Source organism: Hemitrygon akajei, chromosome 14 (assembly GCF_048418815.1).
Source record: "Hemitrygon akajei chromosome 14, sHemAka1.3, whole genome shotgun sequence".
Lineage (NCBI taxonomy): Eukaryota > Metazoa > Chordata > Chondrichthyes > Myliobatiformes > Dasyatidae > Hemitrygon > Hemitrygon akajei.
The window spans coordinates 14,727,770-14,747,231 of record NC_133137.1 but is presented as its reverse complement, the minus strand read 5'-3'; the positions used below and the strand labels follow the sequence as shown (position 1 = coordinate 14,747,231).

General features: G+C 37.7%; 2 protein-coding genes across 5 annotated transcripts in view; one reads left to right on the top strand and one right to left on the bottom strand.

Annotated features, from left to right (window-relative positions):
• The window catches only part of tpcn1 (two pore segment channel 1), an 87,943-nt gene extending 73,434 nt beyond the window's left edge, over positions 1-14,509 (top strand). For both annotated transcript variants that reach the window (XM_073065490.1, XM_073065491.1), the window contains exons 21-27: positions 1,071-1,183; positions 1,276-1,322; positions 1,444-1,512; positions 2,856-2,940; positions 6,327-6,466; positions 8,627-8,707; positions 9,067-14,509. In XM_073065490.1, the coding sequence (XP_072921591.1) occupies positions 1,071-1,183; positions 1,276-1,322; positions 1,444-1,512; positions 2,856-2,940; positions 6,327-6,466; positions 8,627-8,707; positions 9,067-9,192 (661 nt within the window). In that variant the 3' untranslated portion in view covers positions 9,193-14,509. The remainder of the gene's footprint in view (positions 1-1,070; positions 1,184-1,275; positions 1,323-1,443; positions 1,513-2,855; positions 2,941-6,326; positions 6,467-8,626; positions 8,708-9,066) is intronic.
• The window catches only part of slc8b1 (solute carrier family 8 member B1), a 47,706-nt gene that overhangs the window by 804 nt on the left and 27,440 nt on the right, over positions 1-19,462 (bottom strand). For 2 of the 3 annotated variants that reach the window (XM_073065492.1, XM_073065493.1), the window contains exons 13-15: positions 19,129-19,282; positions 18,607-18,687; positions 18,466-18,530 (exon numbers count right to left, since the gene is read on the bottom strand). In XM_073065492.1, the coding sequence (XP_072921593.1) occupies positions 18,466-18,530; positions 18,607-18,687; positions 19,129-19,282 (300 nt within the window). Of the gene's footprint in view, positions 1-15,918; positions 16,881-18,465; positions 18,531-18,606; positions 18,688-19,128; positions 19,283-19,462 lie in introns of those variants that run through there. The other variant, XM_073065494.1, reaches the window with a different exon arrangement.

The window sequence follows — 19,462 nt, the reverse complement described above, 5'->3', positions numbered from 1 at the left end:
CATTGTCTGCTGATTTAATGTGTGGTGATTGGTTCCTTCAGAATCAGAGTTCGGTATAATCCTTCAAGAGAGAAATTTTGGGGTTAGTGGTTTTTCCTGACAGGTTCTAGTTTAGTTGTAGAAACAATCTATGGTTAAATATTTTAAAATAAACTTAAAATTTTCACTTTAGAATTATATAATTAGAAGTTTTTTATGCATTAGGTTAAGATAGCTTATAGAGAAATAGAAAAGAGCTATGCACACTATAATTTATAGCTAAGGGAAAAAAATGATTGCACCCTGTTTTCACAAGTTGATCCAAATGCCCATCTTGGTGATACCCTATGAATTAAAGCAGTTAAATGGGATAAGGAGTATACCATAGAACATTACAGCACAGAAACAGGCCTTTTGGCCCTTCTTGGCTGTGCCAAACCATTTTTCTGCCCAGTCCCACTGACCTGCACCTGGACTATATCCCTCCATACAGCTCTCACCCATGTACCTGTCCAAGTTTTTCTTAAATGTTAAAAGTGAGCCTGCATTTATCACATCATCTGGCAGCTCATTCCACACTCCCACGACTCTCTGTGTGAAGAAGCCCCCCCCAAAGTTCCCTTTAAACTTTTCCCCCTTCACCCTTAACCCATGTCCTGTTTTTTTTCTCTCCCCAAGCCTCAGTGGAAAAAGCCTGCTTGCATTCATTCTATCTATACCCATAATAATTTTATATACCTCTATCAAATCTCTCCTCATTCTTCTACGCTCCAAGGAATAAAGTCCTAACCTATACACCTTTCTCTGTAACTCAGTTTCTTTTTTACCTTTAAAACAAAACAAATAACTTATTGGTGGTAGGTTAACAACTCTGTTTGATTTACTCTGTGAGCCAGAATGTAGCTTAGCAGAGAGTTAGGGATGTTTCATTTTAGCAAGATATCTTTGAATGTTACTACTATGTTAAATAAAATTCTATGAATTAAGTTGCCATGCAATGAAATTATTAGATTTTGGGGTGCTTTTAGTTCATATTGATGTCACATACAGTAAGCTTCTGTGACCCACTAATATGACCCCATTCTTTGCAGTAATAGCATGGTAGCAGATTCCTATCGTTGGGAAAATCGGACTGTTGGCAACAGAACATTGATACAGGGCTATTATTATCTCAATAACTTCAATAACATCTTGAACAGTTTTGGTGAGTAAGATTTGGGTGTTATTTATCTGTCTAGGGCAATATACACTAAGAGCTCTGAAAATAATTATGTATTTTTTATTTCTTTTCTTCAGTAACTTTATTTGAGTTGACTGTCGTAAACAATTGGTATATAATCATGGTGAGTTTTCATATCTTTGGATATTTCCCAATGATAATAATTTTATCTATATTATTATTTTATAATAATAAGTCTATAATTTTAATTTCTAAGGGAGCTAACTACATCCCTCTCTCTTTAGGAAGGTGTGGTGTCTCAGACTTCTAATTGGAGCCGTATTTACTTTATGACCTTTTATATTGTAACAATGGTAAGTGGAGTAGCTTTGTTCTTCTGTATTACAATTTATGTCATCATAATTTAGAATATTAAAGATAATTTCTAATGAACAATATTAATAAAATTATCTTATATTCATTAATTGCTTACAATCATAAATCTGATAGAAATTATCTAAAATTTATTCTCATAAAAAGAAATGAACTTACTTTCCTTTTAAACTAAGTTTTCCTCTTCATTTCAAGAATCTGGATAACAAATTACTGTGTTGAAATGTTATGTATCACTGCTTCATGTTGGTTTTGTACACTGTTCCCGGCCAACACCCTCAATTAAATGGGAATACTTGTTTGACCCTCTTTCATCTGTGTGGGATTTGGGTAAGCAATGGCTTGACGTATGGGTATATGGAATTCAGAAGGCTGAATTCAGGATTTCGGTGAGGGGTATGAGATTTAGAGGGGATCTTTGAGGGATCTCTTTCACTCAGAGAGGAGTGTGTACCTGGAATAGAGTGCATGGAAGTGTCGAGGAAGGAAAGTTCCTGTATTTAAGTGGCTAAATGAGCACTTGAATTCCCTAGGCATAAAGAGCTATGAGCTAAATGCTAGAAAATGGGATTCATATGGATGGGACCCCGCTCATTGGCTTGGACACAGTGGCATGAATTGCCTCTTTCCATTGACTCAGTGACACTGCGTTATGAAACATAGCGGTAAAAGATGTCCAAATGGAAGTTGTCTCAAATATATTTTGGACATGCAGCATCGGGAAGGTGGGGGTCTTGGTGCAGCAGTGGGAAACATTGTTATCAATAATACATTTCTCTCTATATAAGACTACAGTAACTCCTATTGCTTTCATGAGCAGTCTGATTCCTGCGAATGCAGTCTGTGTATTTAGAGAACTACTGGGGTGCATAGCTTTCTAATGTCAACTGGGGGAGAAAAAGAGAAAGAAAAAAACCTGCCAATGTGAAAAATGTATTCCGATCCCAAAGCGAAGAACTGCACTTGTCTGAGTAAATAATGATGATTTCTATAATTCCACTTGCACCTTCAGCTTCTAAATGTGATTATCAATGTGCAATTCATATTAGGAAGGATTTTTGATGCCTTAAAATATTTATTAAGTAATTTTGTTCAAAAATTAATACATTTAGAATTTAATTTCTTATTTAGATGTAGACATTTAATATTTCATAATGTCACCATCTTAATATGTTTACTTTCAACCAAAATTAAATTATCACATTCTAAAAGAATCACATCAACAAGTGATATTCTAAATTATAAAATCATTTTCTAAATGATTAAAAATCAGTTTATCTTTCATAACTCTCAGTTGTGATTTTTTTTATTGTTTCTTATTTAGGTTGTGCTTACTATTATTGTTGCCTTTATTTTGGATGCCTTTCTGTTTCGAATGAACTATAGTAGAAAAAATAAAGATGAGGAAGGTATGTATCCACCATTATCCATTCCATATTTTCTTTTTGTAATTTAGTATTTAGTTTCCTGATGCTCATTTTTTTTTGTATTTTAGTATGGTCATTTAAGAAATGAGTATTGTGTGTTACTTAAGAATCTCATCTAAAAAGTATATTCTTATAGTGTTGATGTTACGGTATAAAAAAATCAAGAGGTATGATATATTGTATGATCCAGACATCTAATTAAACACAAAAATGCAAGGATTCTCAGTAGGTTTGGCAGTGGAGAGTAAAAGAAAATGTTTCAGGTCAATTTCCTGTCATCAGAACTGTGAAAAGCTAAAACTTATTCCATTTCCCACTTACCACAAGGGAAGGGGTAAGGGCGAAGAAATTAAAAGGAATGGTCCATGAGACCTGAAAAGATTGAGCAACATAATGCTACATCAACTGAAAGAGGGTGGTAAATGTACTGTATATCCCTACCCAATGCAAGTAAGAGACAAATGAAATCTTCGGAGATACGAAAAACAAAATTGGCGTAAGTAATTATCTGAACATAGAACAGTACAGCAGGACCCCATCAGGCCATGATTTGAGTTAGATTATAAAAACCTACTCCATGATCAATCTAACTGTTCCCTGCTACACATCCCATACCCCTCCATTTTTCTTACATCCCTGTGCCTATGTAAAAATCCTTTTAAATGAGAGGTGATCGAATTTCAATGCACTTAATAATAAGAGTATTCAGGGAATGCATTCTTCACTGTCAAAATGTTGACTTAATACAAAGGAGAATGATTAATAAATACGTAGAATACAAGGGCAGGTCAACGTTTGGATACTTTGCATTATTGACACACTTCCTAGTTTCCTAAAGCCTTTCCAACTTCGAAAGTATATATTAGGATATGGCAGAATATACTTCCCTTTTCTGGAGTGCAGTTTTAACAGTAATTGGAATGCCCAGCGAGAGCCTCCTTTATATATTCTTCCATTGTGTACAATCAACCCCGAGGAGGACAAGTACCAGGCAGAAGATCTATAGCCAGTTGTAGGGTTGGTGTGGTAGAGGAGTCGAGGCCTTTCCCTTTCTGAAGACCTCTTCCAACTCCTTGTATATGGAAGGAACTTTGACTGGTCTGGGTGTTGCAAGTTCTTCTGAACCCTCCCTCAAGGTCGACTCCTGAGGCTTTGTAGGTGGGAGGAGTGGTTTAACTGACCTCCAAGTCACCTCCCTAGGTTCACTAGGCTCCGTTGTGTCCTCAGGCAACGGCAACAAGGTGTTACAGATGATTCTTGCGCCCCTGGGAACAGGCTCCAAGGGTCTTCATTTAGGAGTCTTTCCTTTAGTCGGGACCTTACAGTTGGATCCCTTAGGCTTCAGGTTAGCCTGCACTGAAGTCTGTCCCCTTGCTGGTTGGTGGTGTAGGGAGAATCTGGGGTTTGGAACACCATGCCGCAAACATACCCTCTTACGATAACTGGACCAAGCAATGATTCTCCCTCCCTCCAGACCACGGATGGGTTATGCTGAAACAGCCAAGGGTGCCTGAGGATCAGGGGTATGAGTGGTGAGTCAGTGATGTAGAAACTAATGTCCTCCACATGATCCCCTATCCTCATCTGCAAGACCACAGCCTGATGCTGAATCTGGCCGGAACCTAGCCATTGGCCGTCCAAGACAGATGTGGGCGTGGACTAGCTCAACTCTCACAACAATACGTTGAGCTGACGGGCAGCTCCCAAGTCCAGGAAATTACCAGCTGCCCCAGAGTCCACAGAAGTTTCACCTGTTATTACCCCAGGAGATCTCCACCTTCATCATGATGCCCAAGTGCATAGAGTTGGGAGTGGTGTCTGCTTCTGTCACAGTCCTCCCAATATTGGACAGTCTTATCAGTTCTCCCAAAGGCTGCAGCTTCAGGCATTTGGCCCACAGGTGGCCTGCTTCCCCACAGTGACAGCGGCAGCCTTCATTCTGATGCCACGACCTCTCGGCGGAAAGTTAATCGAGCTGCATGGCTTGACCGAGTCCCTAGCGGGAGGAGGGTTGGTCATGGTCCGAGTTTGGCGGGGGGGTGGTGTAGAATCAGGATGGTTTGAGGCTGGGTTTGGGCTAGCTGTCTTCAGCCTCTTAATATGATCCCTCTTACACTTTGCCAGACAGTTGTTGAGGCAGGTGGATTGGTCAGTGAGGATCTCTAAGTTCCCATGCTGGCTGTCCCAAAGTGATAGCATCCTTGAGCTTGTCCCAAAGTCCGTGGCAGTATAGAGTGGCCAAGGCTTCCTTGTTCCAACCACTCTCTTGGGCCAAAGTCCGGAACTCAATAGCGTAGTCGGCCGCTGACCATCCACCCTGTCGAATCTTCATCAAGCAGTCTGACACTTGGCTGGCTGCGGCGGGATGATGGAACACCTCCTGCGGGGCCATGCCGCCATGCAGTCCTCCGAGTCCGAGCAAATCTCTGACCTTGGTTCCCAATGCGTGGTGGCCCAGGCCAGGACTCTTCCAGTCAGAAGAGAAGTTATGAAGGTCAACTTTCCGTGCTCCGAAGGGAACCAGGATGGCTGGAGATCAAATACTAATGAGAATTGGGTGAGGAAGCCACGGCAAGAACCCAGGTCACCAATGAATCTTTCTAGGATTGGAAAATGTTCTGGCTCCCCAGAATGACCAACTGGCTGTCCTGAGCGACTCTGGCTTCCTCCTTGCGAAAGTTGACAAACAGCAACCTGGAGGTCATGAATCTCCAGAGTCCATCTGGAAACCCTCTCACTGTAATGGAATGAGAACTGAGCACAAACAAAACACGAGATGATATGTCTCGTGGGCTTACGATTGAGCATTGAGGCTCCGTTCAGGTGCTCTTTAAATACTGAATTCTTTACACCAAGACATGATTGCTGATTAGTGGGAAGGTCCTGAAGCCTTAAAGATGCCACACTAGCTAGCCACACCCTGGAGAGTTATGGCATCTAAACTCTAGAAGCTGGCACAGTTGGGGGAGTCTAGTAACAGTTTCTTTATTAGTATTGTGAGTAAATCCTGATACTCCCTGCAAACTTTAACTAGAGAAACTGCAGTATTCAGGGAATTGTCATACCATCACCTCAAAGACGATTAAGGACAGTCAGGAATAGCTTGTCTTACCAATGGCATTCATATTTCATGATTTTATGCCTTTCATAATTTTTTGAAAGGCAGTTTGAAAGGATTATTTTTACTCATATGACAGGAAATCAAATAAGCAGATGTGAATATTTTTGAGAGGACGCTAGATAAGAATGAGAAGAGATCAGAAGGTTATGTTGAAATCATTAGATGAAAGGTGAGGTGAGCTGCAACTGGAGCATAAAATATGGTTGTAGCTGGTTGAGATAATCTTCCTGGACTTTTGTTCTTTCAGATGAAAATGGAATTGTTTTTGAAACTGAGGTGGACAAAGTGGAGATTGATAGACTTCTTGAATTCAACAAACAGAATGGTTCTCCAGCTTCTGAAATCGCAGGGCTTTTTAAATTGTCATCCAGAATGGCAAAGAATGATGTATGTATTCGTATCTTCTTCATTTATTGGTTATTTTTCATTCAGTTTCAACAACTTGTCATTAATATTACCTGAAGTTAGCACTGTCCTTTATGAGGCAACAGTTTTCTTGCAAATTCAGGGTAGGCAGGAAAAGTTTGTTTGCTCTGTATTGGTGGAGTGGATTGTGATGCTGTGGAAGACGGGGGTTAAGGTAATGTCCAGGCAAAGATAACTTTACAGGTAATGTGCGGACAATCTATGCAAGAAAGACCTTTGAAGGAGGGTCTTTGAAGAACACAGCTTTCCTTTGTACAGCAGGGGACCAGAGAGGATTCTAGGGTGACACTACTGGTCAGTTACTTTCCTAATTGTTGAGTATTATTGGTCATTAGCATGGAGATTCTATTGGCTAATAATATATGGATTCCTTAGTTTAAATGGTGATTGATTTTGCGAATGAGGAATTTGAACATACATAAGGTTACCAACTAGTCAATATGCAAGTATATCTACTGGTCATTTTTTGTATAAAAGTGCTATTTCTTTGTTCAAACTTCAGAACAGCCTGATGACAGAGGCCATGTTTTCTTTGTGCACGAGTACATAAAGTGTGATTGAGGAACACGTGTGAGTTTCGGAGTCCAGTAAATCAGTGACAACAAACTTAAACGATCACAAAATAAAAGAATGTCATTATTTAATCAAAAGCAGAAATCTCAAATCAATCAACACTGAAAAGGCAACGAAACATAATGTTTTACATTGATGCAGCCCAAGCTGCTAAATATTTATAAATTCTTTTGTTTCATATGAATATTGAACCATTAAATAGCTTGAAAATACTGAGCCCTTTCCAATTGTGTACCGCCATGATATTGCTTTTTTATATGTACAGTATATAGTGTTATATAAAATGTAATGATAATTCACAATTCACAAATCTGAATACGAATAAAATTAAAGACTAGTTTACTTACATTCCTATCACAGTTTTTACACTTGGATAATATTCTAGGTTATGTACTCATTACTTTCTTCCATTAATTTATTTTTAACTGCCCCAATGGTTCAGAAATTTTACTCAGGAAGCACTGAGGAGTATTGTCACAGGATTTTAAATTCCATTTCTTATCTAATTGTAGTTCAGGCATTACAGTTAGCCAAAGCAAAATAAAAACGGAGTTCCTGAATCCGAACATTTTTACTGCAAGTGAACATTTTATTTATTGAGATATAGCGCAAAATAGGCTCCTCCAGCCCTTTGAGCAGTACTGCCCAGCAACCCCTAGTCAATTTACAATGACCAATTAACCTATCAACCAGTATGTCTTTGGACTGTGGAAGGAAACTGGAGCACTCAGAGTAAACCCACATGGTCATGGGGAGAACATACAAACTCCTTACAGACTGCGGCGGGAATTGAACCCGGGTCGCTGGTACCAGAAAGTGTTGTGCTAACACACCACCATGCCACCCCAACTCGTGTGGATTCTGGTGAGAGTCAAGATCCCTTTTACCTATGATACTCTTTTCTCTTGGAATTGAAGACTTTTACTTAAATTCACTCTCCAGACTCGCAAATGTATATAATGTTTAACATAATAGCATTATCTGGAGGAATAAGGTTTGAACAACCTAATTACCATTGCTCATTATGTTTTTATGACTTTAACTCAAATCTACAGTAGACGAGTTAATGAAACCCAATTTTAGCTGTGCCCAATAGAGAAGGGCAAATTGAAAGCAAAGGAATTCCCACAATGATAAGAACACCATTCAATTTTTTTGAAAGTTGGCCCCCAAGAATAAAATTACCTTAATACTTTTTGATGGGAGTATTAAATGGCATTTAATACAGCCAAAGGTCAAGAGGAAGATAATTACCATGACCTTTATTGACCAACCTGTTATAACTATACACATAGTACACTGCAGATGCTGTGGTCAAATCAACACATACAAACAAGTTGGATGAACTCAGCAGGTCGGGCAGCATCCATTGACTGCTCATTTCAACGGATGCTGCCCGACCAGCTGAGTTCATCCAGCTTGTTTGTATGTGTTGTTATAATTATACGTTATCCACATATTTTGGTTTCATAACACCTCAAACTTCTTCCAGGGGATATTTTAAACTGTAATAATGTTTCATTTAATTGATTTCTTGTTTTATTACAGCAACTTAAAATGGTTTTCATTGGCAGAAGATTAAGAACTAAAAGTGACCTGAGTATTAAAATGTATGAAGAAGAAATTCAGGTATGAGAATCATAGCATGCTGTAAGCTATACTGTGTTTGTCACATAAGCAAATCCATTAGATCATTTGAATTGTTAAAACATATTTAAAATGGGAGTAATTTTGTGGAATACTCTTCAGTAAAGAATTATTTCATTCAGGAAGTGTGGAGATCGATAGAGGTACGTGATAGCTTTTGCCTAATAAATATCCATGGAACTTCAAATGGATAAACATGTTTTGTTACTCAATTTAATTTCATGAAGGCTTCTGTATGTAAAAAGGACACAACATTAGTTACCAACCTATTCAGTTATGTCAACATTTTAGTAGCTCATTTCTTATACAATCCAAAACAATAAATATATCTATTTCCACAGGAATGGTTTGAAGAGCATGCTCGAGTAAACCAAACACAGCGTGACCAGCCACTGGAATGTATTTTGAATTCTAGCACTCATCTGCCTTCTGCAGAACTACGACAACGATCTCAGACTGTAACTTAAAAACATAACCAACTTGTCCACTATGCAATAATTATTCAGTATTATTTTGTATCTAGTGATTTGCACGTATGCACTTGACCTTCTGCGTTGGCAGAATCCCGATTTCTGGAAGGGGCTAGACTGCTAGGGATATGGTAGCCACATTACTCAAAAATTCTGATCTGATCACATTCATCTGTGGTTAAGTTCTATTTGTCAGAAGATATGTACTGTTAAGTCTTTAACATTACATTAATATTAAGCTTATAGCAGTTTTATTTCATACTGGATTTTATAATCTTACTCTGTGGATAGCTGATAGCAGTATTTTAATATAAAACCCCCACAACCAGTGTTTTTTTAAAAATCACATCAATTCTCAGTATGTCTTTAAAATGTACTGTACATAAACATTCTTTTGCCTGAGAAATCTAATTCTCAGCGGTTCTTCTATTTGTAAGCCATAGTATTAAAAACAGGGAGCAAGGTGAACCTAAATGGAACATTAGTCTAACCTTAATATTGAACTGGTGTGACTTCAGAGACTGTTGCCACTACATCTGGGAATATATACTGTACTAAGGTTTCAATTTGTATTTTTTGAAAGTTCTGTGATAGTGTTATGTTTTTATTTAATTGTTCTATAAATTTACACTAAATTCAAGCCTGCTTAGTGCTGCACATCAAATCAGTTTTCAATTTGCAGTGCTCCTCTGATTGTAACACGTGTTTTTGCAAAATTCTGTTTGTGTAAACATTCCGCTGTTTCTGATTCATTTGTCTTAAATTAGTTGATCAGATTTACTACTGAGTTACCTGAAGAATTGCTTCCTTAATTATTGTTTTTATGTTTATAATGTTATAGTGTATTAGTGAAGCTCACAGGAGTAACCCAGTTAAGTTATTCATTTGGGTACAAAGTGCCATTTACAGCTACCAAAAGTGTAATGAATGATAAAATGATAATGCTGAACTGGTTATTTACTGTTCAAGAGAAAGGATGGAAGGCCTTTCACAGTAGTAGCATAAACCTTTTGCAAATTTGTTTGATGAAGTAACAATAGAAAACATGATCAGATATTCTACAGGTCATTCTGAAGGCACATGAGGGGCAGAAACCAGAAATGAATTAAGGCATTATAGGAGTGAAATGGTCTTCCAGAGTTTTGTCTGATTTGGACATTGACATTAGTCAGGGCATGAAGGGATACAGGGAGAAGGCAGGCGATTGGGCTGAGAGGGAAAATGGATCAGCCATGATGAAGTGGCAGAGCAGACAGTTTTGTTTGTTTTGGGCCAAATGGTCTAATTCTGCTCCCATGTCTTATGGTCTTAATGAAGGAATTTTCTGTCTTGCATTACCCAATAACAAGGGTGATATATCATGACAATGGTGCAGATTGTGTTAAGTTTGAAAATGACCAAGCAAAGTGACATTTTTTGTCATCTTTATTTGTGAACTTAAGATTTAGACATAATGTGATGATAAAAATCTAAACATTATTACCTTTTGACAATAATTTGGTGACAGTTTAGTAAATTGCTAAACTATGACAGCAAATTCCATAGATAATAAATAATTGAATTCAGTTCCATGTGTGGGTATCAAGGAGAATTGTGTTTGTTCACAAAAAAATGTAATCTCTTATCAATTCAAAACATACAGTATTATGCCATAAGCTGTAAATTAGATGGCTGCAGCAATTACTGACTTAATTTATTCATACAGTATTGTCAATATTAACAAAAAAACAAGTCACATTTAATGGGAGGAGGTCTATAAATATAATTTTCAAATCTGGAATTATGAATTCAAATTTACGGTCTATATTAATCATTTATGTTGATTTCTGATGCAAAATATTAACCTTAAGACCTAAGAGCACAATTAGTCTGGCCCATCGAGTCTACTCATTCCATCATAGCTGATTTATTATCCTTCTCGACCCCATTCCCTACGTTATCTTTGCAACTTTGGCACCCTTACTCATCAAGGACCAGTCAAACTCCATTTTAGATACACCAAATGACTTGGCCTTTACAGCCTTTGTAGCAATGAATTCCACAGATTCACCACCTTCTGACTAAAGAAGTTCCTCCTCATCTCTGTTCTATTGGGTTATCCATCTATGCTGAGGCCATGTCCTCAGGTTCACTACAGGAAACATCCTCTGAACCAGGGGTTCCCAAACTAGGGTCCATGGGATTAAAAGGGTTGGGAATGCCTGTTCTACGTGTCCAGCTTTTTCAATATTCAATGGATTTTAATGAAATCCCCCCCCCCCCCCATTCTTCTAAACTCTAGCAAGCATAGGCCCAGAGCAATTAAACACTTGTCACACATAAACCCTTTCATTCCCAGGATCATTCTCATGAACTTCCACCAGTTCCTCTCCAATACCAGCACATCATTTCTTAAATAAGAGGCTCAAATCTGCTCACAGTACTCCAAAGGTGGTCTGACCACTGCCTTATAATGTAAATTGTAATTGCAAAGACGTACTTTTTTTTAAGAAAATGATGCGGGTCTAATTTCTTTACTCAAATTCTCCTGCCATATAGTAAAAAAAAAAACACTAAAAGGGTGTCTTCCAAGAATAACCTTATAGTTTCAGGAAGGATGTCAATTATGTAGTATTCACACTTCTTGTGCATCCAGCTTCTGACTCTACCTCACCCATCCCCAAACAAGATCTTCCTGCCCTTTTCTTTTGTCTGTTTCCATCTATCACCCCTAGACAGTCTCCCAACTCTATCCCTCTGCCACATGGCTCCATCTGCCCACCATCCCTTACTCCAGTCATCACATACTAGCCACTGCCTCACCTGTCCCTCTCCCATTTATGCTAGTTTTCCTCCTTCAGTCCTGACACAGGGACTCAACTTTGAATCATTGACTATTCCTTTGCCTCCACAGATGCTAGCTACCCTGCTGAGTCCCTCAAGCAGTTTTTTGTTTTATTTTTAAGACTCCAGGCACCAACATCAACAGTTTTGTTGATCTAGTTAAGAACTATGGTGAGTCCGAGCAAAAGCAACTTAGTTGGTCCCACTCCTGCCTTATCCCCATGGCCCTGCAACTGTTCTCCCTTTCGGAAACTTACCAATTCCCTTTTGAATCATTTAATCCTGGTTTTGTATTCCAGATTCCAGTCTCTCACCTCTCAATGTAAAATCTTCATGTCACATTTGAGAGTCACTTGCATTCTATATTCAAGTTCTTGATCCCTGCATTAAGGGGAACAGGATTTATGTCTGCCTAATCCATCTATACCGTTCTTGGAAAAATGATTCAATTTTAAATTATTGTAATAGGAACTCATTACAGATTAAAACTACCCTTGTAGTTTATCCACCATATGATAAACACTGCTTTAAGCATCATTGTAAAGTTGCTGTAGTATGTACTTGTTGTTGATATCAGTAGATATTAAACTATTAACCTTAAGTATTAATCCAGTCATTGTCTATGTCAGCAGTCCCAAAGTAACATTGTATATTGCCACTTGAAAGGATCAATTCATCAGTTTAGCCGTAATACAACTTTAAATATTGAACCAAAATTTCAGTGGTAAAAGAATGCTATTTAATTAAATATGTACTTGCATACATCAAATTTTAATTTCCAGACTGTTCTTCCCCTGCAGAGAACCAAAATGAGGCCTCGCAAAAGTTGACCCAAGGTCAGAGGGCTAGCCCCACACTAAACTAAAAAGCACAATTCTAATAATTGTCTGGTTATTCCTTAAAATTACTGAATTGGGTTTGTACATATTAAGCATTTAAATGTGTGGTATAGTTTAGTGATAACAATTAAAGTTTTTATTTGAGGAGTTTAATAAGAACAAAACAAGAACATGATTAGGCCGAGTCACTCTGTCATTTGATTATGGCTAATTTATTTTCTCTCTCAAACCCAACTTCTCTTAAGTCACTCTCCTAACTTCTCCCTGTAACTTTTGACTTGCTTACTATTCAAGAATCCATCAACTTCCACTTTAAATACACCCAATGACACATGCTCAACAGCTATTTGTAGCAATGAATTAAACACCCTCTGGCTAAAGAAATTCCTCCTCATCTCTGTTCGAAAGGGAAGTTCTTCTATTCTGAAACTGTGACCTCTGGTCCTAAACTCTCCTACTATTGGAAACTTCATTGTGTCCACTCTAGTTCTTTTAATATTCAAAAAGTTTCAATGAGATCCCCGTCATTCTTTTAAACTGAGTACAGACCCAGAGCCCTCAAACACTTCTCATATAATATACTAAGTCATCAGCATTTGACAGACCAACCATTGCAATGTTGAACTATTCACATTTGCTCATTCTCTCAATTTTAATTAATCTTTTAGATTAGGCCATCAATCTCATTTAAAAAAAACTTGGACTTAATCTAACCTGGCTGACCAAACTAATTCCTGCATTTTTCAGATTTCCAATGTTATGTTTTTGTAATAAAACAAAGCAACAAGTGCACTAATTTTATGCAGAAGGTAATTAAAGTTTATTTTTGTAAATTGGAGCTCCTCTTCTCAGGTTTCCAGAGTGAATTAAAAGCTTGATCATGCATGGCTAAATAGAATAGTTAGATTGTCCCATGAATAATTATAGTCCATCAATATACAACATTTGTTTAGGGATCAAGGAGTTGTTACTTCTTGTAGTTTCAAAAGGAGAAAACAGAAGATTATTTGAATTGACTTTGTCTACTGTGTTTTAAGTAATTTCTCTTCAGTGTTCTCTGCTTACATTTAAATTTCAGTTTAATTCTTATTGTAGGCATAATTTTCTACTTAACAATGGAAATTTATGACAGTAGTAGTAACAAAATATTCTTGTAGCCTGCCAAAAACGCAGCAAAGTAGAAAAAAATACTCGAGCATTAGTTGACTCAAGATCCCAGGGACCGATAGTATTTTCCCAAATTTACATCAAAAACAGGCAACAGCCATAAACCTGGACCATAATATTTTCACCAATGTGACAGTTCAAACCAGCACTGAGTTGGAAAATTCAATTTTTAAACTTACACACTGTGTCTGAACCTGGAGTAGCACTGCACATATAGAAAGAAATATCTGGCCAGGCAGATGCTGCCAGAAAGAAAGATTGATTCAAGTAGATGTGCAAAATATTAACGATAACCTTAGACATTAACAGTTTTGGTTTATTTTCAAGGTTATCCAGAATATTAAAATACTATGCTGCCTATTTTCCTTTATCTGCACTCATTCAAATTTGGTATGCTTATTAAAGCTGTATTTTACTGCAATTAAGTTGAATTTGTAATTTAGATTTCAAAGTACTGTCATTCAAAATAAAAATGCTCTACCAAGTGTTCTTAAGTCAGTTTCCTCATTTTCATCCGTTAAAAAATCTATCTAACGTAACAAGCCTGTAAAGCTCAGCTGAATTTCATGACTACAAACAATAATTTAAACATTCTGCCATTAGCATCTATGGCTTAACTAGACTGTCCCTTTGCAATCCAGTTTCCTACTGGAATTTATCCCTCCACCTGCAGAGGTTCCTGAAAACTATATCACAGCCATAAATTTGGTCAATCTTCACTCATGTCTCCTTGAAGTTCAGTGTAAAATTTTTTGTTAATACTTTTATCAGGGATATAGATCTGAGAATGGATACCCACCTGATTTTCAATATGCACCTACTTATATATTAAAAAAAGACAGTGCAGCATATTGATACTGCACATTTGGAAGGTAACTCAACTTATTGTGTGATTTTATTACCAATGTTACAGCATAATTAAAGGGGGACTTGAGAGGGGAAAACATGTTCTCTCCATCTACCTTCCTGGAAGAAAATCTCAAATCTTAAAATGCCTGTTAGCAGGCCAGCAATCAAAGCTCAAGGGTTCATACAGGCTGGTTCTAGTTAATGAATGACTGTTGTATTCAAATGGTGAGATTTTATTATTTATACTGTTGGAGAGGGAAAGCCACTATGTGCTGAAATCAGCATTAGTAGAGTGAAGAAGAGGGACAGAAACACTCCAGAAAGTGAGAATAAGCAAGAAATAAATCTGGGTAGAGTGCTATGTTCCAATGCTTTTACAGCCACCATTCTAATTGGGATTCCAAGTACTGTTATTAGCAAGGATTGCTGGAAAAGGAGGTGGAATATTATGAAAACTATTAGACGGGAACTGATAACTAATATTTTGGTTGGAGACTTGTGCACAGTGGTATATACCAATTACCTAAACCAAACAATGCATCCCAGAGTGGTTGTTAATGCTTTATACAACAAAGCATTAGCCAAATTATGGAAAGCAAGAATCAACCGTGTCTGAAACTTTGAAGTTTCTTGCACAAATGTTAAGCCACTTAGATTTAAATATTCAAGCAACCCAAAATTCACCGACCATACACCAAAAAAATGCCGTTGACCAGAAATATTTACTGTTTTTCTCTGCAGATAATGACTGAGTATCTACAATATCTTAAACCACACTTCAAGACTTACAACAGCAATTAAATTTTAAAAAGACAACCATCCCATTAGTGTAATTAAGGTGGTGGTGGGGTGGAAGAAAGAGTGAAAGAATTTAGTTTACACCACCCGTAGCATTATGTTGTGATCTTATATCTAACTATTCAAGAAAAGCAGTGTGGAAATCCAGGCTCCAAAATCCAGAAATCTAAAGTGCTTTGTTTAAAAATAAATGAATTCACCTTATCTTACAGAAATAGAAAATAAAGATGCATTGAACACCAACTGGTAGTTATGTGGAAACACTTAAATAATAACATTTATTTCACAAGCAAAAAAAACTGTACAACAATTTATCATGAAATTTAGTACTGAATTCAAGCATGGTGCACAGACTGCACAAACTCTATACTGCACGGGTTCCTGTTAATGCCAAGAGTCGTTGGCATATTTTTAAAAAATGGTTGGGAACCCCTGCTCTACAGAAAAATCTTACGTGAAAAATCATTTCCCTTTGAAATGTCAGGGAGTGTCAAGCTTTTTTTAAAAAAAAAAGTTATCTACAATAGTGCAAACAGAAATGTGCCTGATTAACCAGAGTTCACCAGCTAGTGAACTGCAAGATCGGGAGATCTGCCCATCCACCCCCCCACCCCTCACTGAATCCAAGCGAGTGACTGAATTCCAGCTCCAGTAATAACGGCTTGTGGTGAAAGCAGATGTTCTGTAAGGGGGTAGAAAAACTGTTTAAGCTTTGCAAAGGTAGCAAGGGTCCTTGCATTCCACTAGTGCTCAGTGATTTATGGTCCATAACCAAGTGAAGCAGCCTTATTTCATAGAATACCTGAACTTACTTCTCTTAAATCTCATGGACATAGAAAAATCAAAACTGGCAATTCTGTTGAACAAGAGATTTGAAGTCAAAGTAATGTGCAAATTCCATTTAGCATCTTTCCCATTCACCTTTCATTTATAGTTAACTGACAATACTATAATTTAAACAAATCTGTGTACAATATGTGCTAGAACATTTACAATATCTCATTCAAGGGAAGCCTTATTTTAAATATGTATAATTTCAGCTTCAGTCAATAGTGCAACTATAACAAATAATATATAAAATACAATAAGAACAATGCCATATGCCCGTGTGAATTTAAAGCCTTGAAGTGGAATTAATACAAATGACATTACAAGACTTAAGCCTAGTGATCCAACTAGAATCCAATCCAGGAGGCTGTCACGTTTGATCTGAGGGAGAAAAATGAATTACATGAATTTCTACTATTGCCAAAGTTTACTACTATAACTAGGCTGTTGAAGATGTTTTAATGTACAATCATATTTTCCTTTGGATTTGAACCAAATTTATGGATCATTGTTCATTACAAGGAACTCTGCCAGAGACATCATGACGTGGTTATTAAGCATGTTTATCCGATACAAAAGTCCTAGCAATTGACAGCTAAGGCAATAAGCCATTTCAAATCTACCAAATTTAAAGACACATCATTCGCTTAAAAATTTAATTTATTGCCAGCATCTAACTTTGAAACCATACAGTGAATGCAGCTGCAATATTCCAACTGATGCAAGCAACTACGGCTGAGATACCAGAGTGCTTGGTTATGGACTGTAGCTCTTGATGGACTCAAGAACAGGCCTCCTTGGGGGCTTTGCTATTGTTTGCATGCTGGGGTGATGGTGTTTCTGCTGGTGCAAGTGGGGTGGCGGTGAGGGGGAAGGGAAGGGTCAGTGTTTCTGCTGCATGTGCATGGGAGGGGGCTTTGATATATTACCATCATTCATTCTTTTGGGTTTCTTGTTTTGTGGACATCTCTGAAGAGTAAGAATTTCAGGTTGTATACTGTATACATTCTGATATTAAATTGAACCATTTGAAATGAATCGGTCATGTTAAGGTGAATTATATTGTCAACCCCAAGTTCAGGGACCAACACTTTTGAATGTCACACCTAATCCATAGGGTCATAACATTCATTTTAATCCACAGTTTTAATCTATAGGATCAAGATATTTTTGACTGCTTACTTCAATTGCTACTCGAGACCTGTTTGATATTGTCCACCTTTGCTCATTCCATTTTTAATTAGACATAGTACTTCCATTAATGTCCACTTCCTCCATTAACTCCACTCACAACTGTTTCACCCTTGACCCCTCATCTACAAAACTTCCATCAACCAAAGTCATGGGAACAGCTTTTATTATACCTAGCTCTCCCCTTTCTTTGACTGCTTTTGCAAATCTAGCCTTGTTTAACCTTCCATCAATCTATTGGGAAGCATTTCCAGAAGCCACTTACCAATCAGCACTCCTTTTCCAGTTCACTGCTCTTACCTTGAATAGCTTTAACTAGAGCAGGGCTACTAACCATGTCCTTTGGTACACATTCTTTAATACTAATACCTTGGCAAACACAAAAACTTGTCTCAAGTGACTTTTATTCCCCTGGAGGATACCACTGGGATCATGACTTCCATCCCATACTCAACTGAATGCGACTGACCACATTTCATTCCAAACCACTTCCCATTTGCTCTTTGCCCTAGTTTGGAAGTCCTGTACCCACTTGATCCTAATCCAATTTTGCCCTGAATGTTAAATATCCCAAATTGAGTTGTTTTAAATTTTGACCAGCCCATTGCTCATATCTCCCCTCCTATTATATACCTATCGATTCTACCTCATGCATACAAGAGTTTCAAATTTATGATGGAAGACAATGTGAGAAGGCTAAAACCAGCTTACATTGTCTTTTCAAAAGCATAGAGACAAGGTACAAGGTGCGTTCAAAGCAGGAATTGACACATACCTCAAGAATATTATTGTTGTAGGGCATTTGAATTAGAGAGCTTAGGCCTATACCAAACAGCATATCTACAATTGAATTAAGGAACAATACAACTTTGAACCGACTGTCCAAATACAGATGCCCCCAAAACAAAAAGGATACTAAATATTATCCCACCAAAGCACGCAGCAATAGCCATACGTGGATATCCTTGTCGGGCTACTGTGATGTCAGAGAACAAATCTGAAAAATAAGAAAATGTCACAGGAAACCAGTTTCAAGCTCATTCTCCCCCCCCCCCCCCCACAAACATACAAAATTCAAATTTGATACGTACTGTGGCGTTAGAGAAATTCAACATCTGTGCATTATTCCCCTCCCCAAGAAATGAAACCACAAGCACAAAAAAAAAATGCAATTCCTCTTCCTCATCCGACTGCCTTACCTAAAGGCAAGTGTCTGGGAGGGTACAAGTCCACGGTTAAAGGGCAACTTCCCCCCAGCCTCACATACACAAAAAAAAAATTGGCTTAAATCACCTTATTCCATATTTAAGATGCTGTGTACTTCAAGAACTTCTGTCCTCGCACCCCCCCCCCCACCCCACCATGCTACAGATATAGTGATCAGATTCTGACCATTGTAAATTGGCCACCATTGCCTCCCCAACCAGACTAAACATACCTCCGATACTGTTTCCCCAGGCAAGTAATGTCAATCCCAGTACTGTATTACTTAGGTTAAAAATTATTCCAATGGAGCGCAAAAGGTTGACAATCTCAATGGCTATGCCGTTGATCAATATGATGCTGAAGAGAAACCCAATAAAAGCAAATGCCTGAAAGGAAACAAATTTCTGTCAGATCTCGCTGTACTGAATGCCAACTTTAGAGCAATGCAATTAGCACATTAGCCTTTACACTCATGTTATCACTGATCCATGTCCAATTCCAACCAAAATCATGAATTTTAACATTTGAAATGAAAGCACAATGTCAAGAGTGGCGATAGAAAGTCA